Source organism: Hirundo rustica, chromosome 29, assembly GCF_015227805.2.
Source record: "Hirundo rustica isolate bHirRus1 chromosome 29, bHirRus1.pri.v3, whole genome shotgun sequence".
Lineage (NCBI taxonomy): Eukaryota > Metazoa > Chordata > Aves > Passeriformes > Hirundinidae > Hirundo > Hirundo rustica.
The window spans coordinates 523,932-541,472 of NC_053478.1; the positions used below are offsets into that span (position 1 = coordinate 523,932).

Genomic DNA, 17,541 nt, shown 5'->3' on the forward strand with positions numbered 1-17,541 from the left:
ACCCGGGTTCCCGGTGATATCCCGGTGATGTCCCGGTGATGTCCCAGTATCCCGGTGTCCCGGACCCGGGTTCCCGGTGATATCCCGGTGATGTCCCGGGTTCCCGGTGATGTCCCGGTGGTGTCCCGGTGATGTCCCAGTGATGTCCCGGTGATGTCCCGGTGATATCCCGGTGATGTCCCGGGTTCCCGGTGATGTCCCGGTGATGTCCCGGGTTCCCGGTGTCCCTGTCCCAGTGATGTCCCGGGTTCCCGGTGATGTCCCGGTGGTGTCCCGGTGATGTCCCGGGTTCCCGGTGGTGTCCCGGTGATGTCCCGGGTTCCCGGTGGTGTCCCGGTGATGTCCCGGTGATATCCCGGTGATGTCCCGTGTTCCCGGTGATGTCCCGGGTTCCCGGTGATGTCCCGGTGATATGCCGGTGATGTCCCGGGTTCCCGGTGTCCCGGACCCGGGTTCCCGGCAGCCCCGCGCGCAGTCACGGTCACGTGGGCGGCGGGAGATTCAAACCGCGGGCGGAGCCGCCGCGGCCATGGCGGGAGCGGCGCTGGGGCGCTGTGAGTGACCGGCAAAGGGGGGCTGTCCTGAGGGGGAGAGTGCAGCAGGATGAGGGGGGCAGCCACGTCTGGGGTGCGGGAGAAGGGAGAGGACGGGATGGTCGGTCTGGGGGTGCGCGGGGATGGGGGAACAGACGGGCCTGGGGTGCGGGGGAACGTTGAGGGGACGGGGAGGGGGAGGGCTGTGGGGATAGACAGGTGTGGGGTGAAGGGGGATGTGAGGGGACAGGGAGGGCTGTGGGGATAGACAGGTGTGGGGTGAGGGGGGATGTGAGGGGACAGGGAGGGCTGTGGGGATGTGAGGGGACAGGGAGGGCTGTGGGGATGTGAGGGGACAGGGAGGGCCGTGGGGATGTGACTGGGCAGGGAGGGCTGTGGGGACAGACAGGTGTGGGGTGCGGGGGAATGTGAGGGGACAGGGAGGGCTGTGGGGATGTGAGGGGACAGGGAGGGCTGTGGGGACAGACAGGTGTGGGGTGCGGGGGAATGTGAGGGGACAGGGAGGGCTGTGGGGACAGACAGGTGTGGGGTGAGGGGGGATGTGAGGGGACAGGGAGGGCTGTGGGGATGTGAGGGGACAGGGAGGGCTGTGGGGACAGACAGGTGTGGGGTGCGGGGGAATGTGAGGGGACAGGGAGGGCTGTGGGGATGTGAGGGGACAGGGAGGGCTGTGGGGACAGACAGGTGTGGGGTGAGGGGGGATGTGAGGGGACAGGGAGGGCTGTGGGGATGTGAGGGGACAGGGAGGGCTGTGGGGACAGACAGGTGTGGGGTGAGGGGGGATGTGAGGAGACAGGGAGGGCTGTGGGGATGTGAGGGGACAGGGAGGGCTGTGGGGATGTGAGGGGACAGGGAGGGCCGTGGGGACAGACAGGTGTGGGGTGCAGGGACTGGGCGTGCAGAGGGATGCGGGGAGCAGTTGCGTCTGTGGGTGCAGGGGGGTGAGGGAACGGGCAGGTCTGCGTGTGGGTAGAGGGATGGCGGTGGCAAGGTGCCAGGCCCCCCGCAGACAAACTGAGAGAGACATATTTTGAGGAATGGCTTGTTGGGGGACTGCCGGGTGCCCCCCAGAAATCATGGGTGCCTCCCGCACGAACAGTGCTGAAGGACCCCAGACCTGTAGCCGTGTTCCCCACCTCCTGCCCGGGTGCTTGCTCTGCTCCCTCCCCTATTCCAGTGCCAGCTCTGACAGCCGTTATTTGGGAAAAAGGGAAATTGGAAACTTTCCTCCCACTGCCAGAAGGGCCTGGCTGGTGGCATTGTGACGCTGGTGGCCACTCCCATGAGGGTTGTGGGAGGCTACTGCACCCAAAGCCTGGCTTCCTTTCCCAAATCTTAGTTTCAGTGGCCGTGGGGGCTTCAAAAAGCTTCCCTCAGCAGGGGGCTCTGATGGGAGGCCTCCTTTCTGCTCAGGTGAGCGCCCGACTGCAGATGAGATGGACGAGCAGAGGAGGCAGAACGTTGCCTATCAGTACCTGTGTCACCTGGAGGAAGCCAAGCGGTAGGGCTGCACTTGGGGAGATTCCCGAGGTCAGATTTGGGGGGAAAAGGTGTGTTAAGGGGAGGGACAGGGGGAATGGGTGGGGAGTGGCTATAATGCTGCAGAATGCTGCCTGGATCCTGGGGCTTTGTGTCTCCTCAAAGCTGGTGTGTTTTTGAGTTGGTTTTGTTTTTTTTTTTTTTTTGTGAGGGGACACCCAGCCCTACACTGAAACTGAAAACCACCCAGCAGCAAAAGCCTGAGCTCCTCTGCCAGGGAGGATTTATTGGAATGGGGTTGGGGGGATGTTCTTTGGGTGCTTTTCTGCTGGCTGGGGTGCTGGGTGTCTGTGACATGCCCTGTCTCTGCCCTCCCAGCTGGATGGAGGCCTGTCTGGGTGAGGGGCTGCCCCCACCCATGGAGCTGGAGGAGACCCTGCGCAATGGGGTCGTCCTGGCCAAGCTGGGGCACTGCTTTGCCCCTGCCATTGTCCCACTGAAGAAGATCTATGACCCTGACCAGACACGGTACAAGGTAAGGCTGTGGCACCAGAGGGAAGGTGTAGTACCCCTTGGAGTGTAGTCCCAAACTTTTCTCTTGCTGGTGAGTGCAGAGTGAGGAGGGACTCGCTGACAGCAGTCACTGAGGGGTGTGTTATCGTGATACGCAAAGCAGTCACACAAGACGAGAGATTTTCGCAGGGCAGAGACTTCTCTGATCCAGCTCAAGCTGAGTCAGGGCGGAGAGCGAGCCTCCTTGTTTATTTCTGACTTTTTATACATTTGTGGGTCTGGCTGAAGATTGGCTTTTGGAGTTATCACCCCTCAGCCTCAGTGGCCAGACCAACTGTCAGTTACAATTGTTTTCAGGTTAGAAATATGCAAACAAAGGACAGAGAATGAAAAACAAAGGATTTGTTTATCTTACGTCTGTGAGAAAAAGGTAGAAACTGCTTCTAATATTGTACAGTAGCTAAAAGGTCTGACTCCATTTTATGAAAATTCAAAAGGCTTTAAAAAACTCAGAAAAACCAGGGTAACAGGGGTGGTTTTGTAGCAGGTGGCTGCAATGGGGTCCCTGAGCTGTGCTGCCCCTGGGTGTCACAGGTGTTGTCTCTGTCTTTAACCTCCTGCCTTGGCTGGGTTGGTCTGGGGGCAAGGGGGACCCCAGGGATGGGAAAAAGTGGGGTTCAGCCTGACCTCAGCTCCTCTCTTCCAGGCAGCTGGGCTTCACTTTCGGCACACAGATAACATCAACCACTGGCGCGATGCCATGAGCCACGTGGGGCTTCCCTCGGTAACATCTCCCCTCTGCCTTCCCCAGCCAAGGGACACGCTGGCCTTTGCCTTGTGGCAGTACTGGGGGGGTGCTGGTATGGCAGGGGGACTTCATCTTTGTCCCCCACTCTTTGACACCAGCTGACCTGGGGACTGTTTCAATGCCATTGCCACCTGAGGTGTCTCTTGTCTTGTTCGCAGATCTTCCACCCAGAGACCACTGACATCTATGACAAGAAGAACATGCCCCGGGTGGTCTACTGCATCCATGCACTCAGGTGGGTGCCCTGGCCTGGCTGGCATGGAATGTATGGAGGGGCTTACGAGCCCTTTGGTGGTGTCACCTGTCAGCCTCAGGTGACACAGAAGCACTGGGAGAGAGAAGCAGGTGATGTCATGGTGTGGGTTTGTATTTCAGCTTCTACCTCTTCAAGCTAGGGCTGGCTCCTCCGATCCAGGACTTGTATGGGAAAGTGAATTTCACAGGTATGGCGCTGTGCAGGGACTCCTGGGCTGTGAGCTGCCAAGGGGGGTTTGCCACCAGTGCTCTGGGTCCCGTGGCAGGAGGGGAAAGTCTTGGATGCATTTTGCCAAGGCCGCCTCAGGGATACTCACCCCAGTGTGGGGGGTTTCTGCACCCTTCTTGGTCTGGCTGGGGGGTGGGGGCTCTGGTGGCTGCCCCTGCTCCAGTACTGGGCTACAGGGCTGGTGCTGACCAATGCTGCCTCTGCTCTGCTCCAGAGGAAGAGATCAACAACATGAAGCAGGAGCTGGAGAAGTATGGGCTGCAGCTGCCTGCCTTCAGCAAAATTGGTGGCATTTTGGCCAATGAGCTCTCAGTGGACGAAGCAGCAGGTGATGGGTGCCTGGAGGGGAGCAGGGCTGAGTGTCAGCCCCTAGCACGATCTTGGTTCAGCCCCTGAATGCCAAATCTGGGGCCAGCAAACGGGGAGGGGGTGCTCTGGGAGGTGATGGTGATCTGGGATGCAGTGGAAGGCACCTGGTTGTTCTCTTTCAGCCTGGCACAAGGCTGCAGATGCTGGCACAGCCCTTTCCTAGCCAGCAGCAGCTGGGGTTGTGCATTCCCTGGGCTTGCTGTGCGACACAGACTTCCCGCAGCAACTTGCCTTTGGAACAGGGCGGGTTCCCACCATCGCCTGTGGAATGCCTTGTCCCACTGCATGCAGGGATAAAGCAGATGGTCCATCGTGTCCCGTCTCACTCAGCTCCTCCCTGCCTCACCTCCAGTCCACGCTGCAGTGTTGGCCATCAACGAAGCGCTGGATCGGGGGGTGGTGGCCCAGACGATGGAGACCCTCCAGAACCCCCACGCGATGCTGGTGGGACTGCGCGAGGAGCTGGCAGAGGTTTACCAGGAGGTGCTGCACCAGGCCAAGCTGGAGAAGGGCAGCAATGCCAGAAACAGGGTGAGGAGGTCATAGGGTGCTTTGGGGTGGCTGGGAGAGGAGCAGTCCCTTTGCTGAGGGGCAGGTGGGTGCTTTCAGCTGGAGGAGTCCCTTTGCCATAGACCGTACGGTGCTTGTGGCTGAAACACGGCCTGGGAGCCCCTCAGCAGAAGATAGAGGAGATGATTCCTCTTTGGGGACTGGTTCACCCGGGGCTTAGGGTTGGGAAATGGGGACCCCACTGTGCACGGTGAGGTGTGCTTGGGCAGGAGGCTCAGGCTGGGGAGGCCCTGTCCAGTACCCGCAGGTGATCCCTGAAGGAGAGGATGTCTACGACTGGTGTCTGACCCAGGCTGAAATCCAAGGGAACATCAACAAAGTCAATGGTGAGCAAAGCTGGGCCTTCCCTCTGGGGGCTGTCCAGAGCTTATGGTGGGTTCATGGTAGCCCAGGGTGTGGGGAGAGTGGTGGGCATAGCAGAAAGGAGTCTGCTCAGGCCAGCCTCAGACCTAGTCGGAAGAAGGGCTGGGTGTGCACTACCAAGGAGAAATTAAAATGAGGAGTATGCAGGCTTTAGCCACAGCTGCCTTGGCTCCCTGGAGCTGTGGGATGATTTTTCTGCTCACCTCTGGGGTGAACTGGCCTCTTGTAGTGCGTGGGGCTCTGGAAGAGGTGGACAATGCCCTGGAGAGACAGGATGTGCTGGCGCTGCACCGTGCACTGCAGGACCCCGCCCTGGCCCTGCGCTGCCTCCAGCGCAACAACCTCGAGCTCTACTTGGAGCAGCTGAGCACGGACCGGGAGGAGAAGGCGCTGGTAGGGGCTGGCAGGAGCCTGTGGTGCAGAGTGCTTGTACTGGGAACCCAGGGAACAGGGAGGTCCCACGGGTTGGGGAGTTGGCAGCTTTCTGCCAGGGGTCTGAGCACGGCTTCTCTGTCAGCACAAACATGATGAGCTGTGAGACCTGACACCCCTCTGTGCCTGTTGCAGGAACTGGGCTACCCAGAGCTGCTGGAGCAGGAGGAGGTGCAGGCAGGGATCCTCACAGCGAACCGGAGGGACGAGAAGGAGCGAGCCAGTGAGTGCCTGGATGAACACTTGTTGCAGGTTCTGCTGCCCAGTGCATCTCAGGAGCTGGTGGGCCTGCTGGCAGCCAGACCCTGAGACGGGGCACAGCCCTGCTGTGCCAGCCCCCCTGTCTGTCCCTCAGTGCTGCAGGCTGTCGGCCGGATCAACACTGCTGTCCGCCAAGGGGTGCCAGCAGAAACCTTGGAAGCGCTGATGGACCCTGCAGCCCAGCTGCCTGATGTGCATGCCCCTGCTGCCGCCCTGTACCAGCACCAGCTGGCCCTGCTGCAGTGCCAGCACCCACGGGTGAGAGACCCCCAGGGATGGGCCATGGGTCCCCTTGGACGGTGGGTGGGTTGGTCCCTCTGCTAGGACCGGGGTGCTTCCTCTACTGCTGCTTCCCCGGGGAGGCTGGGACTGGAGGAGGAGGTTGTGGAGGTTCAGTGTCTCTGCCTGCCCTGTGCAGGGTGAGCTGGCACAGGAGGAGTTGTTTGTGGCTGTGGAGATGCTCTCAGCTGTGGCACTGGTTAACCAAGCCCTGGATGCCAGGAACCCCAACAGGCTCTGGAGCAGCCTGACCAGCCCTGCCCTGGGCCTCTCAGGAGTTGAAGATGCAAATGCACAGCGGTGAGTTGGGCTTTGTGTTGGGGGTTGGTGTGAAGAAATCTTGTGGAAAGCTTTTTGTGGGCTTTGTTCCAGCAGCCTCCCTGTCCTGTGCCTTGCCTCTCCCCTCTGAAGAGCTGGGCAGCTGGCTGTGGCAGGTGCCCTCCTGCCTGGAATGCACCAAGCCCTCCTCGGAATGCGCTGAGCCCTTCTTGGAATGCTCCAAGTCCTTGCCCTGTGTCTCTCCTGCAGGTACTTTGATGACTTGTTGCAGCTGAAAGGCCAGTCGAGGAAAGCAGGAGCTGAGTTCCTGAGCTGGAATGACATTCAGGACAGTGTCAACAGCACCAATTCATCAGTGCAGGAAGAAAATGACAGTGAGTCCTGCCCACAGAAGGTTTGGGCATGCAGGGGGTCTGCAGATATCCTGGGAGAGAGGTTGCAGTGGGATTCCAGCCCTAGTGAGGCACCAGAAAATCTCGCACCACCCTGGGCTGTGACTCCCTTGGGTGCCTGGAGCACTGGAGGGGTTGAAAGGCGCATCCCTTCCCTCCCACACAGGAGCCCGTGCGGTCTGGCTGGTCAACGAGGCGCTGCTGCAGGCGGACCCTGAGAAGACACTGGCGGCGCTGCTGCTGCTGGCACCCACCCTGCCCGACATTGCCCTTCCCACCGCCCCGCGCTACCACACTGTCCTGTCCGGGGCACGCAGGCAGAAAGCCCAGGTGGGGTGGGGGTCATCAGCTGTGGAGTACCTCCATGGCAGCATGGCATTCCCCCTGGATGCAGGGTACCCCGCCTTGGTCGCAAGACTGTGAAGTAACCGCCCCCACTCTAGCAATGCAGCATCTGCAAAGCAGGAGGTGCTCAGAGGGGGCTGCCCAGCTCACTGGACCCCATCCCCACCATCTCGCAGGCTACAGAGGACAATGGAGCTGTTCTTTGGTGGGAAGAGATCCAGGAAGGGGTCTGTCAGGCCAACCAGGACACTGTGGCAGCCAGGAGCAGTGAGTGCTCTCCCCACGTGGGTCCTGCTGGAGGTCAGGGGACAAGAAGGGGCTGACATGAGCCCCTCTGCTCCCACAGTGGCTCTGGGCACAGCCGCCATCAACCAGGCCATCAAGGAAGGGAAGGCGTCACAGACGCTGAGGGTGCTGTGCAACCCTGACGTGGCCCTGCGTGGGGTGGTGAACGCCTGTGCTGACGCCTACCAGGAGCAGCTGGCGGCTCTGATGGCCACCAAGAGACCAGGGGGTAAAACCCTGGGGGGCTGCAAAACCTCCCCCACCCTGGGAGCCTGGGGTGCACCCTTGGCTAGGGCGTTCAGGGGGCGCAGCACTCTCCAGCAGCTCCCATCCATCCCGGCATGCAGGGAGCACAAAGCCATCCTGGATCCGGCACAGGCTGCCGGATGGTGCCGAGTACTACCTGAACCTGCAGACCTTGGAGGGCAGCTGGCAGTGCCCACGCAACGGCAGCTTCAACAGCACGCATCTGAGCCGGGAGGAGATCCAGGTACGGGCAGGATGGGGCTGCGTGGGCACTGGGGGCACGACAGGGGCTGAGCTGGTGCCTCGTGTCCTTGCAGTCGGTCATCACCCGAGTGACGGCGGCGCACGACCGGGAGCGCCTGTGGGCGTCCAGCGTCACCCTGGTGGTGAGGCTGCAGGCGCGGCTCCGGGGATTCCTCGTTCGCCAGCGGTTTGCGGCACGGCGGCACGTCCTGCAGGAGCAGAGACCGGCTGCCATCAGGATCCAGGTGAGGCAGCCAGAATCTGTCCTTTGAACACAGCAACGCAAACCAAGGGCAGCTGCTCTCAGCACCTTCTGGCAGGTCTGGGGAGTGCCAGTGCTTGGTGCTCTGTGGTTTTACTGACAGGACACCTGAGGTGCTGCAGAGAGTAGTGCGGGGCTTATTTCTCTCACAGTAGCTGCTCTGGGTGCTGGTTTCCTCTTTCCCCGTGCTGTGTTATTCTCTTTCCTCACGTGCTCCCTGAAAAAAAACCAATGGAGTCAGGGTGACCTCACACAGGTCTCTCTACCTGATGTCTTCTTGTGCCCAGGCTTGTTGGAGGGGGTACAGGCAGCGCAGAGCTTACCTGGAGAGGCTGCACTACCTCAAATCCAACACAGAAGCTGCAATCAAGGTTTGGAAAATTCTTTCTTCAGCCTTTGTTCCGACGTTGGGCATTGTTGCCTGCTTGTTCAGCTTGCGAGGGTGGCATCTACCCCAGAGCAGAGGAGCCGGGGGGATTGTGGAAGCTGGGCCAGGGCAGTGTGTGAGTGAACAGGGGAGAAAAAATCAGAATAGTTACCATGGGCTCAGTGAGGCTGGAAAAGCCATTGAAGATCACTGAGTCCAACTGGCCAGGGCCACCACTAACCATGTCCCCAAGTGTCACATCCCCATGGGTGTTTAATCCCTCCTGGGATGGTGAACCCACCGCTTTGCTGGGCAGCCTGTGCCAATGCCTGAGCACCCCTTCTGTGAAGAAATTTTCCTTAATATCCAACCTAAACCTTCCCTAGAAGTCCTCATGATTTTTCCCCTCCACTCATTCTCTTTGGTCAAGCAAGTCCTTCCAGAATACAAATGTTTGAACATCTATCCCAGATCCAGGCAGCTGTGAGGATGTGGCAGGCACGGAGGAAGTACCAGGAGAGGCTGCGCTACTTCAGGCAGAATGTAAGTGATAGGATGGGAGTCAACTCCTGGGACCGGGTTGGTGGGGATGTAGGGGCATGATCCAGAGCACAAGCTGGATCCCCAGCCCTGAGTGCTCACAGTGCAGCTGGAAGAACTGATTCATCCTGGCAGGGGACAGATGAGAAGTAGTAAGTACGTGGTGGGTCTGGAAGCTAAACTCTCAGGTTTTGTAATGTGTGAAGAGAGAAAAACCACTCCCGTTTCATCAAAAAAACAACAATAACTTCAAGATGCCTATTAAGAGGGGAAGGAAACTTTTGGGGAAAGAGGAGGGGTGTCAGTTTTCAGGAAGTGAAGTTGTACCCCAGGACTTGCTGCAGCTTCTGATATACAGTGAGTGGAGGGGAATGACCACTGAGAAGGGTAGAATCCCAAAATCTCTCCTGTGTTATAGAGACCCTCATCCCAGGCCTTAATACATTTCTTGGCAGCGGGACCAGGCAGCAATGTGCTTGTCCAGCTCTCCTTCACTCCCCGTGTGTGTTAGGGACACCACAGTAAAATATCTCCCACCCCCTTGTTTGTCTTGGCAGATTAAAGCTGTAATTAAAATCCAGGCCTTTGTGCGAGCAAACAAGGCCCGTGGGGATTACAGGATGCTGGGTGAGTGCCTGCTCGTTGCTGCTCTAAAGTGCAATGGCTGATTGGGAAGGGAACTCTGCCTCTTCCTTGCTGGTCCTGCATAGCGGGGAAGCAGTTGTGGGCAGGCCACTGGTGGCCCCTTGGCAAGGTCAGGAGTGACAGAGCCTTGGTCATCAGCCCTGGGGCTGCTCCTCTGCCCTCAAAAGCTTCCTGGAGGCTGTTGCACGGTATGGGGAGGAGGATGGGGTGTCTGGGTGAATGCTGGGGGTCTGTGGTGGGGGTGGCCACTCCATCTGTCTGCAAATATTCATGGCCTTACTGTGCATTGCTGCAGTCCACACCAAGAGTCCACCCTTGGGCATTGTCCGGCGCTTCATCCACCTGCTGGAGCAGAGCCAGCACGACTTCTGGGAGGAGTCGGAGGTGCTGCGGCTGCAGGAGGAGGTGGTGAAGAGGATCCGTGCCAACCAGCAGCTGGAGAGTGACCTGGACCTCATGGATATCAAGATCGGGCTGCTGGTCAAGAATAGGATCACACTGCAGGTAGAGAGTGGGGGAGGACTTGGTTGCCTCATGCTGTCCTGCCCTCAGTGACATTGCAGCTTGGATTTGTTTCTGCTTCACTTTTTAAGCAGTTTGGAGGGGTTGGGGAACACTGGGGTGCCTCTGGCCCTGGTCACAATGCTGGAGCCTTAGGCACATCCCAGTGCTTCTCTCCCTCTGTGGCCACAGGAGGTGGTCGCCCACTGCAAGAAGCTGACCAAGAAGAACAGGGAGCAGCTCTCAGAGATGATGTCCATGGACAAGCAGAAGGGGCTGAAGTCACTCAGCAAGGAGAAGCGGCAGAAGCTGGAGGCCTATCAGCACCTCTTCTACCTGCTGCAGGTGGGGTGGGGGTCTCTGCTGTGTCCCCCACAGCTGGGGGGGCAGTGCAGAGACCTCATCCCCGACTACCCCACGACACTTGGGTCAGCTTGGTGTCCCTCCTCCCTGCAGACACAGCCAGTGTACTTGGCCAGGCTGATCTTCCAGATGCCCCAGAACAAGTCCACCAAATTCATGGAGTCGGTGATCTTTACGCTTTACAACTATGCGTCCAACCCTCGGGAGGCTTATCTGCTGCTCCAGCTCTTCAAAGCAGCGCTGCAGGAGGAGATCAGGTGGGTGTCCATGGGGGCAGCCCAGGGAAAGGCTGAACTGCATCAGCTTGGATGCTGTTATCTCTTCTGTCTGCTGCCTCCTGCTTGGAGGACGCACGCACGGCCGGTCCATCCCATCTCTGTCCCCAGGTCCAAGGTGGACCACGTCCACGACATCCTGACTGGCAATGCCACGGTGATCCGGCTGGTGGTCAGCTTCTATCGCAACGTGCGTGGGCAGAACGCCCTGCGGCACATCCTGGCTGGCCCGGTGCAGGAGGTCCTGCAGGACAAGACCCTCAGCATCCGCACCGACCCCGTGAACATCTACAAGGCGTGGATCAATCAGACCGAGTCGCAGAGTGGGCATAGGAGGTCAGACCCTGGTGAGAAGGCTTGGCTCGGCCACAGGGTGATGGACATGGGGGTGGTGATGGGGATCTTGTCTTCCCTCCACAGCAAGCTCCCGTATGAGGTCAGCCCTGAGCAGGCTCTCAGCCATCCCGAGGTCCAAAGGCGGCTGGACATTTCTATCCGCAATCTCCTGGCAATCACAGACAAGTTTGTCTCTGCCATCACCTCTTCTGTTGAGCAGATCCCGTAAGTATCCTGATGGCTTCTGTGCACGCTGCAGGAGTGCTGTTGGCTCTAAGGTGTCTCCAGCAAGGCCTTAGAAAGGAGGTTGGGTTAAGGGGGGGCTTCCTGGCCCCTTTGCTGCTGCAGGACTGAGTTACTGCACTGTCAGCAAGGGGAACCCCAAATATCAGCAGCACCCCGTGGGCTGCCTTTCTTTTCTGCGCCATTTCGGGGTAGTTTTCTGCTGACATTAAGATCTCTGCCAGGAAGAATCTGAGCTTTGTGGTCATCTCAGAGGGTGAAGGCCTCCTCCAGAGATGCCTGGGGTGGCAGCAGGGTGGGGAGGGAGCTGAGGGGTGCTGTAGCTGCCAATCCTACCTCTGGGCTTCTCCACCATGCCAGGGCTGAGGGCTTGCTGCTTCTTGGATGATGGGTAGCAGGACTGGGTCATCAGGGTGAGCCCACATGCTGTGATGGTCCTCTCTCTACCTCTCCTCAGCTATGGGATGCGCTACATGGCCAAAATCCTGAGGATGTCCTTGGCTGAGAAATTCCCCAAGGCGCCGGCAGAGGAGGTCGATAAGGTACCGTGGGGCTGGGGCATCTGCATGGTTTGGTGGGCTTCAGCTGTGTCTGTACATGAAGGGCCAATATCCTTCCACAAAAGGTCGGGTCCTCTTGACTTAAAAACACCTCTAAGTCAACATTTTCCTTGAGCCACTAAGGAAATGCCAAGATGGGCTTTTCCCTACACTGCCATCTCTCCCGGGAGGGTCCTACCTTACAGTGCAAGGATGGAACATCCTTCCTTGCTGAGCTATCCCCTCCTTGGGCCCCAACCCATCTGCTCCCCACTCCCCAGCCTGTCTCATGCCCTAGATCGTGGGCAACCTGCTCTACTACCGCTTCATGAACCCGGCGGTGGTGGCCCCTGATGGCTTTGCCGTCGTGGATGTGTCGGCCGGGGCGGCCCTGCACCCCGACCAGCGCCGCAGCCTGGGGTCCATCGCCAAAGTGCTGCAGCACGCTGCCGCCCGCAAGGCCTTCCAGGGGGAGAGTGCCCATCTCTGCGGGGTGAACCAGTACCTGGAGGACACCCACAACAAGTTCAGGTGGGCCCCAGGATGGCGATGGCGTGGGAGGGTGGCTGGGAGCTGGTGGCAGGGGTTTGGGGCTGACCAAAGGGGCTGCTCCTGCAGGAGGTTCATCTCTGCTGCCTGCTGCGTCCCTGAGCCTGAAGAGAGGTTCAACGTGGATGAGTACTCGGAGATGGTGGCGGTGGCCAAACCAGTCATCTACATCACTGTGGGGGAGCTCATCAACACACACAAGGTCAGGACATATAAAACCCTCTGTTTCCTCTGCTCCCACCTCCTGAGCGTTCCTCCCATTCCTCTGTATCCCACTCCTGACCCTTTCTTTTCCTCCTCCTGACCCTTTCTTTTCCTCCTCCTGACCCTTTCTTTTCTTCCTCCTGACCCTTTCTTTTCCTCCTCCTGACCCTTTCTTTTCCTCCTCCTGACCCTTTCTTTTCCTCCTCCTGACCCTTTCTTTTCCTCCTCCTGACCCTTTCTTTTCCTCCTCCTGACCCTTTCTTTTCCTCCTCCTGACCATTTCTTTTCCTCCTCCTGACCCTTTCTTTTCCTCCTCCTGACCCTTTCTTTTCCTCCTCCTGACCCTTTCTTTTCCTCCTCCTGACCCTTTCTTTTCCTCCTCCTGACCCTTTCTTTTCCTCCTCCTGACCCTTTCTTTTCCTCCTCCTGACCCTTTCTTTTCCTCCTCCTGACCCTTTCTTTTCCTCCTCCTGACCCTTTCTTTTCCTCCTCCTGACCCTTTCTTTTCCTCCTCCTGACCCTTTCTTTTCCTCCTCCTGACCCTTTCTTTTCCTCTTATACGCAAGGAAATCACCTAGATTCTGCAGGTTTGTCTTTTTGCAAACCTTATATCTTCTCCATCCCCCCTCGGGTGTGAAGGGTGCTGTGCTGCCCCTGGCTGGCCCTCCCTCACTCTCCCTTTGCATCTTCCTTTGCCACTGACTCATCCCTTGCCCTGTCCAGCTCCTGCTCGAGCACCGGGACTCCATCGCACCACACCCCAGTGACCCCCTGCACGAGCTCCTGGAGGATCTTGATGAGCTCCCTACAGTCCAGTCCCTGCTCGGTAGGTTCAACTTCAGGACACACCACCGTCCCTGATGGGAGGAGGGTGGACGTGGGCACACTTCTTTCCTTGCCCAAATCTTGAGCTGGATTGCTTTGGGCATGGGGATCCAGCCCTCTAAAGCCCAGCACAGCTAGCAGGGCTCTCTCTGCCCTCGCAGGGGAGAGTGTTGCCAGCCTGGGAGACAGTGGTGCTGAGCAGGTGCTCTCCCAGCTCAGCGGAACAGAGATCTCCCTCACTCTCACCAACAAGCTGGTGCCAGTGGCCAGCAGTGAGGAGAGTGACACGAGGAGCCTGCTGCTGAGGTGAGGATGGACTCTGTGGGCATCAGGACTCTGTGGGCTGCAGGTGTTGGAAGGGTACTGGGGGCTGGGATGCTCAAGGTAGGCAAGAAACATTTGGGAGGCGACTGAATATTTTGTGGAGGGTGATGGTCTGGAGCGGATGCCTGGCATCTCTCTCTGGTTTCTAGCACCAAGCAGATGCTGGTGGATTTGATCCAGTCCCAGCCAGGAGATTCCCTCCCAGAAATCCTGTGGACACCAGCTTCAGAGCATGAGGTGGGATGCGTGAGGCCGCTGGTGGGGATGAACTGAAACAGTTTGTGGGCAAATGGCAAAAAAGTTCTCAGCAAAAGACTGCCCTGCTCCTCTCAGAGGTTTGGCCACTGCTCTGGTGATCCAGCAGTGACTGGTCTCTGGTTTTCAGAAAAATCACTGGGCCACGTGTTCTGGGTCAGGAGAGACCCACATCAAAGCGTGGGTGAAGGAGTTTGGTTGTCCCATCTCTATCCCAGCTGTATCCAGCTGTGCTCCAGGCTCACCCCTTCTCACCCCTAGGAAGCTGCCCACGAGCACCTTGTGCGCCGGCGGGCGCTGCGGGATGCCCAGGCCTCTGCCCAGCTGAGGCGCCATCGCTCCCTGGCTGCCAACGGCCAGCTCTCCATGGAGGAGAAGAAGCGCAAGGTCATCCGCAACCTGCGGCGCTTGGAGAGCCTGGGGCTGGTGGACTCTGCCAACCAGTACCAGGAGCTCATTGATGAGCTGGCCAAGGTGTGCTGGGGGACACCGAGCTGAGGATCACCCCTAACCCCCCAGAGGTCCTGCTCTGGTACAGCTCATAATGACATTTTGGCTTTGTGGCACTGCTCTGTTCCCTCCAGGACATCCGGAACCAGCGGCGCCACCGGCAGCAGCGCCGCAGGGAGCTCCTGAAGCTGAGGCAGACCCTGGAGGGCCTCGATGCCAAGACTCTGTTTTATGAGGAGCAAATTGATTACTACAACCAGTACATCAAGACCTGCCTTGACAACCTGGCAGCCAGCAACAAGTGCGGTTCCTTACCAAAAATCAGTAATTTAAAAAAAAAACCCCATAACTTGTTTTCATTGCTCTCTGGTTGCTGTGAGTCCTGGAGATGTTGGGAATCCAAGGGGTGGAGATGAGCTCTTAGCACGTGGTCCCTTCTCTTCCAGGGTCAGTGGCAAGAGCAAGAAGCTGCCGTCGCTGCACTACACGGCAGCCCAGCTGTGGGAGAAGGGGGTGCTGCTGGAGATCCAGGACCTGCCGCCCAGCCAGTGCGTATCCCTGCTCCAGGGGAGGAGCTCTTGCTTGGGGCTGGTCAGTGCAGGGCCAGAGGCTGGACTTCATGCACTCAGTGATCCTTGTGGGGCCCTTCTGACTCAGGATATCCCATGTTTCTATGAAAACTTGGGCAGGTAGAGGAAAATAACCAAGGAGGAGGATGCACACACGGGCCACTCTTGTCCTGTCATGGGGCAGGTTGTTTTGTGTAGGAGAATGCAGGAAATTTGGGATTTGCAGTGGGGTTTGGGCTGAGGGAGTACACTGGGTGAGTGACTTGCTCCTTGGTTGTGTTAAAGCTGTGAAACCCCTTTTGGTAGTGAGTGGCTCTGTCTTCTCAGGCTCAGGAATGTGATTTTCGACATCATCCCCTGTGAGGAATCGGGCAGGTTCCAGGTGAAAGCCAAATTCATGGGGATCGACATGGAACACTTCCAGCTGCACTACCAGGTGTGTGGAGCCTGTCCTGTAGCTGCTGGGGGGCAGGGAGATGAGGACAGCTGGGGTATGTGGGGGCTGGGTGGTGTCCCCGCACCTGCAGCTCTTGTGGGGACTTGGAGTCCATGTGGAGCCATGCCCTGAGCTGCTGGAGCAGCCTTGCTGTGCATTTCCCACTGCAAATCTGCAACTCCAGCTGCCTGTCCCTGGGCTGGGCACAGCGCTGGTGGCAGTGATGGTCCCCTCTCCCACAGGACCTGCTGCAGCTGCAGTACGAGGGTGTGGCAGTCATGAAGATGTTCGATAAGGCCAAGGTCAATGTCAACCTGCTCATTTTCCTCCTCAACAAGAAGTTCTTCAAGAAGTAACAGGGTCAGGGGTGGGGCTACGGGGAAGGGGAGCAATGTAAACCTGCCAAAGAGACCTCGGGGTTAGTGATCCCGGGGCAGGGAAGCTGCTGCTGGCCGTGGAGCTTTCCTGCATGGTGTGCAGGCATCTGCAGTGTGCTTGAGCCTCTGCAGGCAGCAGTGCCTGACTGGGGAACACAGGGATCCCCAGCCCTGGGTACCCCCAGCTTGGTACTAAACCAGTGCCCGACCTCCTTGCAGGAGGCTGCTGCTGCCAAAGCTTTTGCAGCATTGTGTTGCTTTTAAAATCTATTTTATCTGGGTATTTTGGCTGTTTAATGCCTGTGTTGCCAACAGCCAGCTGCCCAAGGCCACGGTATTTCTGGACACTACACAGGTTTTACTGATGTAATAAAGGTATTCTAATATATATTTATCTAGCTATATATCTATATGTATGTATAAATTCTTCACGCTAAGGCTGGGGAAATGTCAGAATCAGTCTTTATAGGGAGGCATAGGGAGAAGCCAGAACAGAGGCAATAACTGCTTGTGAGCTCTCCTCTAGTACATTGAGGTGCAATAGAAGAATTTTGATTTTAAAGATGAAATTCACTGCTCTTCAGCCAGGCTGTGAAACACATGGGAGAGGCTCAGTGTCACTGCTGTCCCCCAGATGCTGTGAGGGACTGGAGCAGGGCCCACATTGCTGCCTGGCACCTGCTGTGGAACAACTCACAGCACCATCTCAGTAGGGATGGTGGTGTCTCCGTGCCCTCTTGATTTGCTCTGGTGCTTAATTGGTTTTCAAGTGTTGGACCATGGCTGCATTTAAAGCACTTTCTCTCCGTGTGAGCTCCTTCTCCAGCCCTTCCATGGGATGGGAAGGGAGATGCTGGTAGTCCCAACCTCCTCCTACCCCATCTCCTTCAGGCATGGGAACCAAACCTGCTCTGCAAAGTATTTTGGGGGATTGGAATAGGAATCTCCCTTGCTGCTCGGTAACTGCTCTGGGACCTTGAGGCAGCTCAGCAGTACCTGATCTATTGGCATCTCCGGCTCTGTCTCGTCTTTGGAAAGTGATGTTTGTTTCTGAGGTTTTTATGTGTTTTTTTTCTCTCCCTCCTCTCATATAAATGCCTCAAACTGTGCTTATTCTATCCCCATCCATGCTGGATTCCTGCTGTGCTGCCTCTGCTTGTTGACTCCAAATAAAGATGTATCAGAAAATGCAGAATTTCTCTGGATGGTCATTTCCCTGTGCTCCTCACCTGCCTCTCCCGTTGCTTACCAGGGTCTTTGAGGCTGCTGCTGTTCCCAAAACAAGGTTCCCCCTTTGGCTTCTGGCCAGGGGCACCAGGGACCAGCTCCCTCCCAGCAGTGCCCAGTCAGGTGCTCAGGCACCAACTCAGCTCTTGCACAGGGAATTTAGGCCACTTTCAGACACACTTAATTCTTAAATAAATACTATGATTACATCTCCTAAAGACTATGATTATATCTCTACAGGAATGAAGTGGGATCGAGCTGCAGCACTTTTCTGTGTTTAAAATAGGACCAGGCTGCCATTAACCTGCTGGATGCTGCACAATCTGCAGGGACAGGACCCTGGGAAGTTGCT

The 17,541-nt window shown here is 57.7% G+C and overlaps 1 protein-coding gene across 2 annotated transcripts; it reads left to right on the forward strand.

Moving 5' to 3' along the window:
• The first annotated feature begins 494 nt into the window (after positions 1-494).
• IQGAP3 (IQ motif containing GTPase activating protein 3) lies at positions 495-17,148 on the forward strand. 2 transcript variants are annotated; one of them, XM_040088186.2, is made up of 38 exons: positions 495-554; positions 1,968-2,055; positions 2,412-2,568; positions 3,253-3,330; positions 3,513-3,589; positions 3,730-3,797; positions 4,053-4,166; positions 4,560-4,738; positions 5,016-5,103; positions 5,370-5,533; positions 5,708-5,795; positions 5,928-6,091; positions 6,252-6,412; positions 6,641-6,765; positions 6,950-7,113; positions 7,305-7,395; positions 7,475-7,642; positions 7,761-7,903; positions 7,977-8,147; positions 8,452-8,535; positions 9,003-9,074; positions 9,629-9,698; positions 10,012-10,220; positions 10,410-10,562; positions 10,674-10,837; positions 10,967-11,191; positions 11,276-11,416; positions 11,892-11,976; positions 12,272-12,504; positions 12,592-12,724; positions 13,450-13,552; positions 13,713-13,857; positions 14,025-14,112; positions 14,392-14,604; positions 14,715-14,881; positions 15,027-15,128; positions 15,477-15,585; positions 15,828-17,148. In XM_040088186.2, exons 1-38 carry the CDS (start codon positions 530-532, stop codon positions 15,939-15,941), a joined length of 4,923 nt encoding a protein of 1,640 aa, XP_039944120.1. In that variant the 5' UTR covers positions 495-529; the 3' UTR covers positions 15,942-17,148. The 2 variants fall into 2 exon arrangements, with proteins under 2 accessions (XP_039944120.1, XP_039944121.1); XM_040088187.2 differs by lacking the exon at positions 495-554 and having other exon boundaries at positions 1,813-2,084.
• The last annotated feature ends 393 nt before the right edge of the window (positions 17,149-17,541 follow it).

Excerpts from the sequence above, each read along its gene's own strand:
- IQGAP3 (XM_040088186.2), top strand. The coding sequence starts at position 530 with ATGGCGGGAGCGGCGCTGGGGCGCT. Across the intron at positions 10,838-10,966 it reads GCGCTGCAGGAGGAGATCAG|GTCCAAGGTGGACCACGTCC; the intron begins GTGGGTGTCCAT and ends CTCTGTCCCCAG. Across the intron at positions 13,858-14,024 it reads ACGAGGAGCCTGCTGCTGAG|CACCAAGCAGATGCTGGTGG; the intron begins GTGAGGATGGAC and ends TCTGGTTTCTAG.